Source organism: Apteryx mantelli, chromosome Z (genome assembly GCF_036417845.1).
Source record: "Apteryx mantelli isolate bAptMan1 chromosome Z, bAptMan1.hap1, whole genome shotgun sequence".
Taxonomy (NCBI): Eukaryota; Metazoa; Chordata; class Aves; order Apterygiformes; family Apterygidae; genus Apteryx; species Apteryx mantelli.
This window is the reverse complement of record NC_090020.1, coordinates 74,876,256-74,892,865: the sequence shown is the minus strand read 5'-3', so window position 1 is coordinate 74,892,865 and position 16,610 is coordinate 74,876,256. Positions and strand designations below refer to the sequence as shown.

The 16,610-nt window shown below is 39.0% G+C and overlaps 1 protein-coding gene across 1 annotated transcript; it reads left to right on the top strand.

Moving 5' to 3' along the window:
* The first annotated feature begins 1,609 nt into the window (after positions 1–1,609).
* SUB1 (SUB1 regulator of transcription) lies at positions 1,610–15,171 on the top strand. The gene is made up of 5 exons (XM_067316730.1): positions 1,610–1,696; positions 3,626–3,698; positions 5,317–5,436; positions 10,768–10,876; positions 14,922–15,171. The coding sequence occupies exons 2-5, from the start codon at positions 3,627–3,629 to the stop codon at positions 14,999–15,001; spliced, it is 381 nt and encodes a 126-aa protein (XP_067172831.1). The 5' UTR covers positions 1,610–1,696; position 3,626; the 3' UTR covers positions 15,002–15,171.
* Positions 15,172–16,610: the final 1,439 nt, after the last annotated feature.

The following is a 16,610-nucleotide window of genomic DNA, read 5'->3' as shown; positions in this document are numbered from 1 at the left end:
AAAGGGCAGAAGGATGTATTGCCTCAACTCATTGTGAAGACAGCACAGGCCTCATGGGTCTCTTCCAAAGTCCTCTTCTTCTGCCTCCCTTTATGGTTATAGAAAGTACATTTCCAGAAACACTGCTCAGGACTTGCAGCCACTAACGCTGACTTTTGGAGATCATCCCCACTTGAACCATGAGGATATATATCCTGCTGGCCCAGGCTGATGAACAGCCATCTTTGGAATTTAGGAAGGCCAAAACTTTTGATTTTAATTACCTCATTAAGAGGTGTCTGTTCTTGGAACTGCAGAAGCTGATCACCTACCACCCCACTGCCATCTCTACCAGCAACAGATCTACCTGGAAGCTAAGACCAGGCCTGGTCCACTTCCTATTTCTGATAGCTTGTTTACACTTTTTATGAAAAGCTCCCATTGTTGGTAGCAAAAACACAGTTCTAGAAGTAATAACGATGACAAAAGCACTAAAGTCAACTGATAGAGGGTATCTGAAGCACTGCCATCCCAATGCTTACAGCACAACTACATGACTTGTTGGTGCAAACAATGACAGGCTATGTTAGTTTTGCGTTGTTTGTATTGGCTACAACGATATTTTAACGTTATTAAATCTCATCATCTACTGAAACAAAGTAGATGCTCCAGCTAGGCAATACAGGAAGACACAGCACGAAACCACTGGTGCTCCAACAGCATACTTGGCCTGTCCGTTTGTAAAGGCTGCTGAAAGCCCTCTTTTCACTTTCACAAAGATTGGGGCAGGGGATACTTTTTCCTCCAAAAAAGTGCCATTTTGGTTTATTTCAAAAGCTGTCACACACTTGTTGAAATGAAATAAGCCTACTGCCCTTCTTCCACTTGTGACACGAGAGACAGCATCGGCAGGGTGCTTTAAATGCAGTATATTTTGGTGTTAGCACACTACAGCGATAGACAAGATCGTCAGAGAGCAGAATGTTAACTGTACTCAGGTTATGTTTTCAAGCTTTTTTCCCCCTTCCTCTCTCAGATAGGCGGATTTTTTGAAATTAGGTGTTTAGAGCAGAGGCCGAGATTCTGCTTCACCAGACCCGCACTTGGCCCCAGGTGAAGGGGAAGCCCGTGGCCCCCCCCCCCTCCCCCCGCAGGAAGAAAACGGAACCCCGGGGGCCCCCGCCCCGTTTTAAGAAAGGGGAAGCGGCGCTTTCCTGAACAGCGTCCGGGCGGCAGCCCCGGGTTGCGGTCGCGTTATGCAAAGCGAGCGCGGCTATGGCCTCTCGCAGCGTTTCCTCTTCACCCCCTCGGGCACGACCGCTCACGGGGCCGCTGCGAGCAGATCGAGGAACTGCTGCGGCGCGGAAAGACAGAACGAAAGAAAGAAAAATTACTTTTTTTTTTTTTTTTAAAGGATTCCTGACAGACATCAAGGCTCCTCAGTGTCCTTCCCCCCACCCCCTCACGCAGCCCCCTGGCGAGGGCCGGGCCGGCACCCCGCGGCCGAGCCCTGGCGGCGCCTCGCCTCGCGCCGCAGCCCCCCTCCAACGCCCCTCGAGGGGGCGGGGAGGCGGGAGCGAGTAACAAAGAGACGCGTCCCCTTTAAACGCCTCCCACCCACCGCCCCTCCCACGTGGTGCAGGGCAAGGGCGGGGATTCCGCCGTGCGTCATTTCCGCTTCTCTCGTGGTGCAGAGGAGCCGCGCGCCGAGCAGGACGTGAGTGTCGGGGTCTTCCCCTCCCCTCGCGCCCCCCGCCTCAGCCACCGCCCTTTTCTCCACCCCCCCGCCCCAGGCCGCCTGCCCGCCGGGGGCTCGCCGCCCCCTGGGACGGCGCGGAGCGACGCGCTGCGCAGCCCTGCTGCGGGCCTCCGCGCTTCTCTCGAGTGCCCGCTGCAGCCCGCGGGAGGGATGCCCCGCCGCGCGAGGGGCCCGGGCGGGAGGAGGAGCCGCGGCCGAGGAGAAGCTGCCATGTTGGGGGGGCAAAAAAAGAGGATTTGAGTAAGGGAGAAAATGGCGGCGGGGACTCGCCCGGCTCTGTTCCCCTACGCCGGCATTGACCCTGCCTGCTGGCGACCCCCAACCTCGTCTTTGTTGCCGTCTCTCCTCCTCCGCCGCCGCCGCCGACCCGCTGCCCTTCCGCTGCCCCCCTGCGCCGGGAGGAGTGGGGCGTCTTTGCCCGCGCCCTCTCCTCAGGCCCGCGCCCCTTTCCCCTGGGGGGCAAAGCGAACCGTAGAAAAGAGAGGAAGAGGGGAGGAAAATGGCGGCTGGGATCCGCCTACCTGGTGTTCCCAGCCCGTCCTAGCTTGTCTTCCTCCTCTCCCTTTTCTTCGTCCTCTGTCTGGCCCGTCTTATTCCGCCCTTGCTCTCCCCGGTGCTTCGCTGGCCCCTCACGCGCTGCCTGCCAGCCTCTCCTGAGGGGCTCCCACCTCCCCCCCCCCCCCGTTTCTCTTTCCTCCAATTTCCGCCCCCACTTTCCTCCATATTGTCACTCTCTCATCCTAAGGCGGGCTCTGGGGTTATCCCCTGCTAATGCTGCATGTATCAGTCTCTGTCTTGTCTGGCTCCCCCATTTCTTGGCATCGCTGTGCTTATTTTTGTGTTGTCCCGTTCCAGCTCTCCTCTGTCTCCATCCTGCAGTGTGGCCTGTGTGCACTTCCTGTACCCTGTTTTGTTCTCGGTGCTACAGCTTCCCTCATTGTGCTCGAAGCTGTTATGCTAGAACCTGCCCTACTTTAGATCAGCATTTATCCGTTGCCCTTATTCAAACCTAGTCTTTTTCTTTGTACGTGGTATTCCTTTTCCTCTCCTGACATGCACTACTTAACTCATTTCATAGCCTTCCTTAGCTGGAGTGTATTTTACAATAGACTGTTCCTCTCTGTGATGCTTATTTTTATGCTGAAAGAACAAACGAGCTATTTCTTTGTCACAAAGAGTTTCTAGTAGTAGGCAAGATGTTCAACTGCTGTATCTAACCACATGTTTGCATAGTAGAGAGATGTGGAAGTACACCTGGCAGCATGCATTCAAGGAAAGCTGTACGTCTGCTTGTTTGGCAAATGAATAGGCTCTAGTGACTGAAGTTTTAAAGCTGCAGTACAAAAATTATTTGCAATGCTGTAGTTCATTGTAATCTAAGGTGTTTTTTCAGACTTCTGTGTTATTGCTAGTAACTTCTGGCTTCATGTATGCTGATTACACAGCTGTTACTTGCAAATCCAACTAAGCAAAATACCCAACAAGATGTAGGTAATGGTGTGGCCCTCAATAATTTATATTTATGAATGTAGTATTGAAAATTCAAGTTGAGAATAGTACTGTGCTGAGCTGTACTTTTTCCTTAGTGGTTTCTACCATACTTGGGGCACTTAAACCTGGTGAAAAAAATTGTCTCTTTCTAAACAGTTCAGAAACTAAAACTCTGTGTTTAAGGCAGTTGTAGCAAAAAAAGGGAAGAGATATAAAAAAGGATGACATTTGGGATCACATCCATAACATGTATTGAAGCTTATATGAAAATGCAGAGTCGAGTCTGTAGGAGGGATTTGAATGAGAGAGACTTTCCAAATGGGTTTGAAGAGTGCTTTCCAGCCATAATGGGATGTATATCTTCTATGGTATTCTAATGTTATCTTTTTTTCCTAGAATGCCTAAGTCAAAGGAACTTGTGTCTTCAAGCTCATCTGCCAGTGATTCAGATAGTGAAGTTGACAAAAAGGTGAACATTATATGCAGTTGATTGCTACTGTAGTAACTTTTTTCCCCCCAGGCTTGGGTAAAGGAAGTAGGTGTGCATTATGTCACAAAACACATGCCATTAAATATGACTTATCAGACCTTTTAAAAACCAAGATTAGGGATTTTGTAGATAAGATGCTTCTTGCTGTGAAGTGAACTTTTTTCTTAAGTTTGTGTTTTGACGACTTCAGGATTTTCCATATGGTATATCTAGCCACAAGCTTCCTGGAATTCTTCACTTCTTTGCAGCAAGAGATAGAAGGGTTCTGTATAAGCTGCCCCTGGTGGCAAGAATTCAGACTAATTTTGAGGCCCCCTCGTTTTGGTTTCTGGATTACTTGCCAAGTCCAAACCAAAAAAAACCTCCACCTGCCTCGTCATCCCTTGCCACTTGCTTATCTTGTTTGCATGTTCTTTTTCTCTGTTTCAGTTTCTTTTGTTTACTGTAATACCATCTGCTAGTTTCTCACTTACAAGCCAAGCCAACCAGAATGTCTTTAAGTTGATTAATTTTAACGTTTGCTGATAACTGTTTTTTAAACACAGAAACTGAGTGTTCCCAATTATTTTTAATAGCTATTTACTTTGTGTTTTCATAGGTGTACCAATCATGAACAAAAACACAAATACATCACTATTTATCTTAAAAAATACTATGTGGTAATGCAGTCATCAGGTCTTTTATGTGACATGTGAAGAGGCTCAGTCTGTACCTCTACTGAATTGGTTGAAATGTCACTCAGTTGCACTTATCAAATTAGGCGTTATGTCAAATCTTAATATAAAAGAAAATGGTCAGGTAATGTTTTTTTGGTAGGCAAATGTATTCTCAAAGTTATAGTCAAACAGCTGTCTTCATTGGACAGTGTTTGTTTTTTTTTTTTTGGTGGTAACCTCCTGTATTTGTTGCAACTGTTCCTCTATATATGTCTCTATCTAATGCAGCTAATTTTTCATATCTGTGTATCATTGGTTTCCAAGGAAGCCCAGCATGATTACTATATAACTATTAGTGAAAACAGTAACTTTGTAGCATCTGCAAATAGAGTAATCTGATTCACAGGTGATATCATCTAAGCAGTTTAAGAACACTTTTGTTTATCATGTTGTGGTCTGAGATTGGACTCTGATATAAAAACAAACATGCTCCTCTGATGGAGGTGATTTCCAGATCCTTTCTTCATTATCTCATCCATTATTTTTGTTCTTTTCTAGAAGAGTTGTTAGCTGTCATGTAATTTTTGTTGTACTCGGTGGAAAGGTGGCTAAAACTTTCATCTGATTTTCAATTTTTTATTAAAAAATCTAAACTGGCAGTATTGCTGTGCAAAAAGGGTAAGGTTTTTGAAATGTATTTTTGACCCAATTCAACTCTCCTTAGAGTCAAAGTATTATGGTAAACTTCACTGGGAACAGAATTAGGCTAATCTGGAGCATTTTTAAAAAATTCTAGTGTAAGCGTGCAGTATTGGAGTCCTGCCTTTGTGGAAGGAAGGTGATAGTGTGTATTGCATGATAGTAAGCCTCTAACTTAAACTTATTTGTAACCAACAATGAGTTGTGGTTTAAACATTTCTTTTTTTTATTCTTGCTCCAAGGCAAAGCGGAAAAAGCAAGCAGCTCCAGAAAAGCCTGTAAAGAAACAAAAGACTGGTGAAAGTTCAAAAGGTGCAGCTTCTTCTAAGCAAAGCAGTAACAGAGACGAGAATATGTTTCAGGTAAAATTGACTGTTCTTTTAGAATTTGGTTGAGGTAGCATGTTACATCCTATTCTTTATAAATCTTTTAGAGGCAGTCTGTATATCTTGATAGTGTAGTGTTCAGTCTCATGAAGCTTTGGCCAAAGAGGATTACAGTGCTAGCATGTAGATGAGATGCTTAGAAAAAGCAAAGTCAGGTTTCAGTAAAGTAAAAGAATCTGAGTTGTGGCAATTGATCTAGTCTCATGTCTTTGCCCATGGTAACTTTTTGGTTAGTCATTTTTGTCTGTAAATACAGCACTGATGACTGCATTGTAATATTAAATCAGGACAATCTCTGCATGCAAACATTTCTTTAATCAGGCCTCTTGGAAGAAGTGTTCTCAGAAATCGAAGTATGGACTTTTCAATTCCTATTTAACTAGGTCAAGGGCAACTCCGCTCTTGGCTTATACAACAGCATCTTGGATTAAGTTTTGCTTGTTCCTTTGTTTTATGATGCAGGTTTTCCTCTCATTGAGCATCTGAGAAGGTTGTAATTTTCAAACCATCCTTATTTTTAAGACAAGTTAAGGAACAGATATATGTTTTCTTTTCAGTAGCAAGATAAATTTGTGAATTCAGGGTATCGTAGCTCTTAGGGCTAGCTGAGGCTGCAGCAGTGTGTGCTGAAAACTGAGAACATGTAGCTCAATTACCTTTTTTAGGGGCAGTGTTTGGGAGTGGGTCAAGAGTTACTAAATGTCTGCATCTTGCTGGCTCAAAAGGGGCGGGAGATAGGAAAGGAACTTAAATTCTTAGAATCTTCAGTTTGTGGAAGGGTATGGGAAAGATACCTAATAAGATGGTGTAACACTGGGTAGTGCAAAAGAAATGCTTTGGGGCTGTAGCTGTGGAGATTAACGTGGTGTAAGTGCTTTGAAAAGGGCTTGCTTGACTGATTCTGTAATACAGGGCAGTTGTTTCTGGTGTATCAGTGTTCAGTTCCCTCTTGATGTGTACTTGGAGGAAGGGCTTGCATTGAAGGCACTGGGCATTAATGTCTGGAATTCCTTATCAAAGGAAGGATGTAATAATTTTAGTTCAGCTGTGGCATGCTTTGAACTGTGTAGGAAAAAAGGGATAGCGTCTTATACTTAGAAGTGAACTGCAGTTAGAATTCTGAAAAACTACATATAGGCTTTGTGCTGTGTGGCTAATATGTTCCCAAATTCCAGCCTTGATTAAAAACAGTTAAAACTTATGTCCCCTCGTTTCCAATAAAATTTTTTTATAAAATCAAAAGTATTTGTGTGTACTGGTTTCTTTCAAACTTTTTGACTTAAGATAATAAACCGCTAATAACAGTCAATAGCAGGCTCCTATTAGTCTGATAGGAAGATCCTTTCAGTGTGGGGTATAATACAGAAAAAATGTTTGAGTATCACCTTGGCTTAAACCATCGATACTCCTTAGTCTCTGGCTACCCTCTAGTTACTCAACAGCAGATGTTTTTTAAATTGATTATTCTCTAAGCACTAAGCAGTTTTATGCTGTATCAACTTATGAGTTACCTAATATGTAACTGTTCAGTAGCATTCAGACCTGAGGATGCTCTCCCTTCCTCTGCTCTACCCAGCAGAGCATGCTGAAAGCTCTAGTTGTGTGTTTATTTTTTTAGGTACAGTTTGGTTTCTTCTGGGACTATTTACAGCAGCTTCCTATTACAGTTTAGTAATACTAGAAACTTTCTTTTCTGCTTCTCCAGGTAGTAAAATGATCTCTGTGCAAGTGACTCTGCAGTGTGACTTACAAATGTGACTTGAACTGATAGAAATCAGGCTTTATATTAAGCATTCATAGGATGGTCAGCAGTTCTGTGACTTCAGTATGTGCGACAGCGGTAGCGAATGATGAGAAACTTATTAGTGGCTTAATGTTCCACATTTTCAGGCTTTGTTCGCAGTGAGCTCTACAATAAGGGAAGCTGTATACTTTGAGAACAACATATTCAGAAGATCTAGCATTTGAGATCTAGGATTTATTATTTTTGTCTGAAACTAATGGTGTAATACCATTCCTGGAATTAAGTATGAGGAATAAAATGTAAGTAGGTAATTAATTCAGTGTAAGAGACCAAATATTTTATTTATATCTTGACCTTTTTTAAACTTTATAGGTAGCCTAGTACACTCAATTTGATAATGGGATTCAGATGTAATTGGGGAAGAGGGTGGAAAACTTACCTTACTTCCACTTGTAATGCATTACTAGAGGTCCTGGACAAGTATAATTCATGCTAATGTGGAAGGATTTAGCATTAGTGTGTTAGATTCCTGTGTATGGCATCAAGCCAACATAAGCTCTGCATCATGTGCTTTGGTTAGTTTGACAAATCCTATCGTCTACCTATGCTTGATTTGGACAAGGTTTGTTAATGCTGCCTGGGTACAGTATTAATGACTGTTCAGAGTGGAGCAGCATGATGTGATCAAGCATTTGACAGAAATTTCTACTTTTTATATAGAAGAAAACAGTGCCTGCTCTTATTTTTTTGGAAAATATAGGGTTCATTTGCTGTTTGGCTTGTGAGAAATAAGTTCTTAAGTCTTGCAGCATAATATCTCTAAATATGTCAGGTTCCTGAAAGTGGATAAGTATATAGGCCTGTGACACTCTCGAAAGGTGATTGTGAAATAATGAATAGTGCTGAACTGGTGACCGCATAAGTTTCAGAATTAATGTGCTAAACCAAATTGATATGATGCTTATTTCAGCTGTTCACAGGACTCTGTATTCTAGGAGTTTATATTAGCTTGTTGTGTTCCTTCTAACTATGCGTATTGTCATCAACTAAGAATAAGATGCTTTTTTGTTGTTTCTGCTTCCACAGAGTGTATAAAGCTTAATCAAAGCAAGCTAGAAATAGGAGGGGAAATTGTGAAGAAGATGCTTGCTTAAGCTGACACAGGAAGTCAGTTGCATAGCTGTGAAAGGAACCTAGACACAGTTCAGTGAGTTTTATTCTAAGAAGTGGAAACCTGGAAATAATGTTTGTAATGTCCTCTAACTTATTAATTCAATAGAATAGTGTATCTTCAACCTGAAGGGCTGTGATATTTAATAAAGAATGTATTAACTTGGCTATGAAGACTATACAGCAGTAACTACACTGTTATAAATAAAGCAATATAACCCTTAGAACACCACTGTGATTACAGTGATGCAAAGGTGTCTTACACCAGTGAAGTTATTCTAGGAACATCAGTTGCTGTGTGAAAAAAGAATGGTTCAGAAATGATTCAATGCCAGAAATAGAGACAACTGAACTTTAAGAAACGTCAAGTATAGTTAATCTAGATTTTGGTTGTGTCTTCTAGCCTTAGATGCTAATTAAAACTGTACTTCAGAAATCTATTTAAAGCCTTTAGCAGTGACAACCATTTTGTATAGAGTTCAACTAAAAGTTCTAAATTTAATGTGAGCATTCAGCTGAAATGTAGACAGAGGTATAAAGCCTAACTTTATTTCAGGATTTTCATATGGATTTGTTTCAAGTTAAGTAAATTTACTGATTGAGTGAATAATGTGCACTTTATATTCTTGACCCTTGTCTTACTGTAGTTAAGATGGTTAGTCTCATCCTTAATGTTCAAATCCTAAACCCTTTGACAGTATTTGCATTGCTAATCTACATTGTATTTTTTAAAACAAATTTGGAATTGTCAGCAATGCACTGACATGCTTTGATAGACCTGGGGAGCAAGATGTTCTGGAGAATGTATCACTAGAAGCTGTTTTTCAAGGAAACCTAAAAATCACTGAAGCATTATGGTGTAAAACCAAGAACGTTGTTTATGCAGGTCATTTAGGATATCCTGTGCCAGCAGTGCTGACAAATTTGGGCATGGTAGCAAGTTAAGTCTGAAAGAGCACAGCTACTGTGACATCATACCTTATTTTGGAACATTATGTTTGTAGTACTGTGAAAGTAATAAATCACAAAATATTATCTTAGAAGCAGTAACCTCTTTTTTTTTTAAATACGCCTGGAAGCAGGAAAAAGAACTGCTTCAGGCTTATAGTATCTAAAAGTGAGCCAACTGTTTTTAAATCAGTTCTGGAATTAATTCAGTGTGATCTGTGTAAGGAAAAAAATTACTTTAAGCAAGTAAAGCATGTTTGTTTATTCTGGAGACAACAGCTTACTACTTAAACCTCTGCCTGATTTTAGTTGGTTGGAGAGTTTTTTATGCTTTCTGGTCAGACTTAATGCTAGTAAGATGTTTGTCCTTCTATTAAACTATGTGAAAGTGCAGGATACATACATGCATACATTAAGGCAATTGAAAGCTAAAACTAATGTTCTATCAGGAAGAAATATTCTATATTAAAATTGGTTACTTCAGAATATCTGTTCCTTCTTCAGAGACTGAATATAGAATGTATAGCTCTTCTTAAATGTATTGTCCATGATTCAGTGTTTTCATTATCTAATTTTTGATTCTCAAATTCACATTAGACTTTGAATTAGTGTGACTCCTTTTGATATCAAATTTAAAAACAGCTTTAATAAGCCTAAATATGTATTGCATAGTTATCCTCCCCCCCCCCCAAAAAAAAAAAAAGGGGGGGGGGGAGAAGCCTGCAAAACCCATAGTTCAGGCATACTCTTGTGCTACAGAAATCATGAAATTCTAAAGTGATGTTTTAACCAAGACAATTTCATTGTATGCTACATGCTGGTAAATTTAAAGGACCAGATGTTCTTGGACATCTCGTGCGGCAAGATACTCTTGCACCCACTGTACCAACAAAATATCATGAGGACTCATGAGCAGGCATGGGACAGTTGGTGTCTTCCTTTCACTTTCACGTGTATTTACTGTGGTGGGGGAAAAAGGAGGGGGGCTCCAGAAATTGTACTTCTCATACATGAATATCTAATTTGATTTCTGTAGATATGGAATGGACTAAAGCTTCGATTTGGGAATAGAGCTGTTTTTGCTTTCCCTCTGTTTACCACTGGCAAAAACTTAGAGGCAAAATTTTATTCCAGAAAACAGTAAACTAGTGCCTTTTTATAAGAAACTAGCTTGTTAGGCATATAATTATTTTTATTCTATGACAGCCACTTTTGCAGAAAAGAATATTGAATTCTCAACGGGTTTTAAATCCTTCATCTATTTATGTTGTCATTTCTTATTAGCCTACAAACTACTCTGGATTAGGCTCTTGAACTAGTTGTTTCTCTGGTGTCTAAAATAAGCTGCAGTATGCAATGTCACATGTCCAAGTATAGTACTGTTTGGAAAAGTGAATGCTGTATTATGTAAAATATCTAATAGATCTTTACATGTGTTTTGACAGATTGGCAAAATGAGGTATGTCAGTGTTCGTGACTTTAAAGGGAAAGTCTTAATTGATATTAGAGAATATTGGATGGATCAAGAAGGTGAAATGAAGCCTGGCAGAAAAGGTATTTTTTTGCTTCGTGCCATTTTATATTAAAATATTGTGTGCAGTTTACTGGAGAACCCAGTGTTTCAGATTCTTATACTTTGTAACTAAACATATATTTTTAGAGTGATACCTGTACTTTATTTTTTAAATGATGAGTCTTACCTATAGTTTATAATCAAAAGCAAAACAGTTTCATTAGCCTGAGTCTGTTTTCCAGCTGCCTGCCTGAGTATTTTTTCTAAATGAATCTTCCATGGCTTATGGAAAAAAAGCATTAGATACAAGCAAATTGATTATGGGTAATATAAACATGGCCATTCCTCCCCCACAATGAACTTAGCATTTATCTACTTCATTTCTTGCCCTCATTACAGTAAGACTTATTTCAAAATTAATTGAAAAGGTTAATTTCTTAAGGTTATTAAGGTGTAAAGAAATGTTAATTTCTTTAAACCACTTATGTTCATCAACTTCTCTCCAACTTCAGATTAAAATAATTAAAACATCTAATGGTGTGACTAACTGGAAAAAATGTTTTGAGACTTTAGTTGAGGTGGAAATACCTTACATGTTTGAGGTTTAGTACTGTAAATCCAATCTGCAGAACAGCATAAGCAATTGTATGCTTAATAACTTTTATTACCTACTTCTAATGGCATGCCTTTACTGAACCATTTTCAGATTTTTTTTTGCCACTTGCAAAGTGGGGATGAGATAATAGTTGCAGTAGTAGTGCAACTATTAACATTGCATTGCTTTTGTTAGAAAAGCTTAGTTTTTCAGATTTTTTTTCATATTACACCAAGGAAAGAGGCAAGTGTAGAACACTTAGTTTTGGAGCTTGGGGACATTTAATATAGAATCAACATAAGGTTTGTTATTACAATCTTGTAGTGTGTCCAGCAGCAACATGGTCAATAGGAGCAACATAGTTAATAGATGTTTGGAAAACCTGAAGTATTTTCAAAATTAGATAACCACTGGTAATAGGTTTGGACCTACAGTGTGTACAGATACTGTACAGGAAAACCTCTTGTTCTGGATGTGTTGCTGCTATTTCACAAAAAAGATTACTCTTTGAAGGACTTTAAACTGCTGTGTTTAGAGGTGGAGATCAAAAGTACATGCTATTTCTTGAATGGGAAACAACATTAAGACTTGATGGGTAGGTGAAGTGATAGTAATGCATAGAAGTGACTAAAGATCAATTGAAGCTATTTTGTTGGCTGACAAGGCTGTCCTGTGCCTATTCTTTTCATTTTTGATAACTATGCTACAGATCAGTGGTTCAATAGACTCTGATCAAAAGCTACATGATGTAGATGGAGGTATTTATCAATGTGGCAGAAGGGTCTGCATTTTATCATGATAAAATTAATAAAATCTGATACAGCATATAAATGTAATGTTCCATTCATGCACATGTGAACTGCTTATCTAACTATCCTAAAAACCATGTAAGAAGTTGAAGCTGTAAAATACTTTGCTTAAGCTTCACATGATAAAGATTAAAGTACAAGTTCTTTGTCTTCAGAATACAGATTAAAATTGTGGTGCCAGATTATTTTAAACAGTTAGAAGGTCTAAACTCCATGCAGTTCATCTGGCTTCATCATCATTGTGGTGGTGCTCTGATAAAGCAATGATAGAGAAAACTAAGATAATGAGCCCCAAAAATTGAATTCCATTTCAGCTGTTTTAAGATCCTGTTCAACCTACAGGGAGAAAGCAATGAAAGAAGCCTGATCGCTGCAGGGGGGTAATAGAGAAGAGCCTGGCTGATAAGAGGGGTAGGCCTGGGAGTCTGTACTGCTATAGAGTTGGCACAGAGATTGTAGGGGAGGAGTGAGGAGACTGAAGCACAAAGGAAATATGGTCTTGGACTGGAGCTTGAGGAATTAGGAATTTAGAACCAAGGAGAAGGGGGAGAAGAGCAACAGGAGTATGTTTGTCAGATTTGTGATGAAGTTGGCTTGGGAAGTAATGCTGGATCTTAGGACTCTATAGCACTGACATAACTTCACCACTAGATGAGGATGACTGTGGAATTAGCTTAGTGATTGAGGGACAGCTGGGAAAAGATTCTGGGGGATTTTATTGGAAGACTTCTCCATAATAAGATTAGAAAGCAGAAAATTTTCGTGCAAGTGTGAGTCATGTTGAGTGATAATATAGAGGCCTGATAATGTGGTGTATTTTTGGCAAGGGATTAAGCCATGTGAGGTTAGGGTGAAATTAAACTGGACACCAGGGAAATATCTTTCATTCCTGTGCTCTTGCACTCAAAAGAGACTGAGAACTGGTGTTAGGCTAGGACAGAATTTACGTACCGGAATTCATCCACTGCTCCTGTGGCTTTTGTCTCCTGTTTCTTTCCAAGCTGACCTCAAGCTTTTACAGGGCTGATGAAGTGGTGATTGTTGTATTACATGGAACCAAAGACTTGTAGAATTTGAAGCTGAATATATTAGATGACTTCTGTTGTCTTTGACGAAATTAGAAATAGCATATATTGTTGTTTAAAAATTAGAGGAAAATAGGGATGTGTATTAGGAAGAAAGGGAAATTGGGAATTTCAACCACTTGACCCATTTTCTCTTTTGTATTGTCAATCCAAAAGACCCACTAATTCTGAAGCATACAAGTAAAGTGAATGCTGCTGTGCCATGAACATCTTTGAACAAAACTCATCTGTCATATGACTACTGTGGAGGTGGCAGATCTAGGAAAACAATGAAGCAAGATGTTTGCTGCTGAAATCAGCTGAACTGAATCTATAATGTGACTAAAATGACTGGACAGTCAGGGTGGTAACTTTTCTTGGAAATGGTGGCAGAATGGAAAAAACTCAGTATCAAAATGACACTTGCTCAATTTATATTTCTTTTGCTGATTTGAATAAGTGATAAGGGTGAAGAGGAAGGAGAAACATTCCTTGGCTACCTGAATTTTGCTCAGTGAAGACTAATAAAAATACTAACAATTTTCAGTGCTTTTCTTATTTAAATGCAGTTTACTGAAAATATGAAGGCAGGGTCAAGGAGTAATGCAATACTTTCCATATATTTCTGTAGTTCTAGGCTAAGATTTAAGATCTAAAGGAAATTAACCACTCAAATCTAAAAAGTAGATAACTTATCCTAAAACTCTTGTGACTTTTAAGCAAGGAAACTTACTGCAAAGCCTTAGTGCTATTTGTTATAGCTGGTATGTTTTTATGGCACATTTTAGTAAATAAAGGATTCTTTAAATGGAAGGCAGTATGCAAATCTGGTGTAACAGGATACTTTAACATTGAGACAATGGAAAAAGAATGCAGTAAAAGACTTTACTACATGATTAGCACAACAGCAATTATTTGGGAAGATTAATATATTAGAAGAACACTGTTTTCATGACCTTGGATATAGCTGTAATCTTTTTCCAGCATACTGCATGGCTGTTTGACTAAACTTCAATGCTTATACATTGAATGTCACAAGAAGTTAGAGTGGACTTGTAGGAAAACAGAACAAAACGACAAAAAACAAACCAAACTTCCATGTTGGTTTGTGAGTTCTAGGGAATGGAACAGATTATATCCAAGATGTTGCATATAGTATGTATTATTTAGAACAGTGCTTTGAGAAAAATAAAAGCAGAATTATGGTACTTTGCAAATACACAGAAGTTCAGTCCACAGAGCTATGGCTTTTAATAGTCCACAGAAATAGGGTTGGGTACCTACATCTCACCCAGGGCTTGTGCTGCTTCCTATCAGGGCCAGAGCTATATTTCACATCCTGTGTTCAGCATAACATTTGTGAATGAGCTTGTTGTATTGTACTCGTTGTCTTTGTAAGTTAAACTTGTCCAGTGGCAAACTAAGGATTAAAGCTAAATTGAAATAGGTTACTATGTAATTTAATGAGATAGCTATTACACTTGAAGCAGCTGAAACATTAATAGTTGTGACATTTTTGTGACAGTCTGAATATGAAATCAGTCTTAATAGTAAGTATGCAAGATCCTGAGCTTCAATTTTCTTTTTGTACTAAGTATTTGTTTTTAATGCATTTCAGGTATTTCTTTAAATCCAGAACAGTGGAACCAGCTGAAGGAACAGATTTCTGATATTGATGATGCAGTAAGAAAACTGTAAAGACAGAGCCATACAGAAATGTTTATCATTTTAGTTGTTTTAAGCAGTCTTTTTACATTGGCTTTTGTTTTCTAAAATATTGTTTTCCAAGCTATTGTATATTTGGATTGCAAAACAATTTGTAAGATGAATACTTTTTTTATGTGCATTAAAAGTGTATTCTGAGTGAGGCTATTTGTGTATACTTTACTAAAAGGAAAATGTGTTGCTTCCACCTCATGGTGTAAAATAAACAAATCAATAATATGTAAAGCATAGCTGTTTATGGCCTTTTGATTGAAGATATTTGCTGAGAAGGCCACCTGATAGTTTTAATCTTTGTTTTAGTTTCGGTTTAGTTAACAGTTCATATGAATTGGTTTCCTGAGGAGATTCTTAAAATGTTTCCATTTACATTTTTTTCTTTTATTTCATACTCTTTCGTATTTCTCTAGAAGTTCTTTTCTTTAAGACTTGATACAAACAGTGAATACCTGGTAAAACACATTTTTGTAGATAATTTTAAATACTGTATTTGCTAATTTACCCTATTTATTCAGATGTAAACAGTCCTGAGTATATAGACTTTTTTGAATTACTTGCATGAAGTATTATGGTAAACAATAACACTTGAACACAAGCCACACACTATTCCTTCCCATTTTTCTATAGCTTGCTTGACTTAGAAAATACAATTAGCCTTTATTCTTGGACACTAGATTTTAGAAGGTGATGGATAAACTTTTATAGTAATAGACATATACCTCAGAGTAAGATAGAATTTAAAAGCTCCCAATTTGGTTATTATTTGGGTAACCTTTCCAAGCTCTGCATTAAATTCATTCTTGAACATGAACTGACTAGTTATTCTATAGACAAGAACACTTAACCTGCCTTTGTAGGGCTTTTGTTCATGTTTGAAAGTACTGCATAAACAAAGATGTTTGAACTAGACTGTATCACAGGTTAAACAGTTAAACAGGGTTAAAATTGCTTCAGCCAAAATGGCTGGCTAACATGCTTCTGCCCTATCCTTACTGCCTGCTCAAACCATTTAACTTTGCTTGCTTTGTGTGGCTTACATGTGCATAACTCTTATCTTTTGTACAGAACATATTTAGTGCTTACAGTGGAGCACTGGTACATAGCAGATCATGGTTCTAGCGAACTTCACTTGCCTGTCAGTATACTCTTCTGGTAAGAGAAGCTTCTCTTCGGTGGAAGCTGTATTAGACTAAACGCTGTCCCAACTCAAGGGAATTATGGTAGGTGTTGTGAGACAAATGAAGAGGGGAAAACACGATGTTTGAGTAGCATTTGGAGAGATAAGGGCACTCCAGTGCAGAAATTAAAGGTGAAGGATCAAAGTTAGCTGACAATAACTACAGTGAAGAAACTTGTTAGTGGAATTGGAGAAGAGTTCATTTTCTGACTTAATTCAGTTAATCGAAGGAAGAAGATGAAACAGCTTCATGAAAAATGACATTTCAAGACCATATAGTGAATGTACAATTGGTTCTACTGTAATTTTCCCATTGATGTTAAACTTAGTGTATTTTTTAAATTTTGTATAGATAAACTGGATTTGCTATTTGTTTAATTTTGGGATATCTTAATATAATTGTTTATA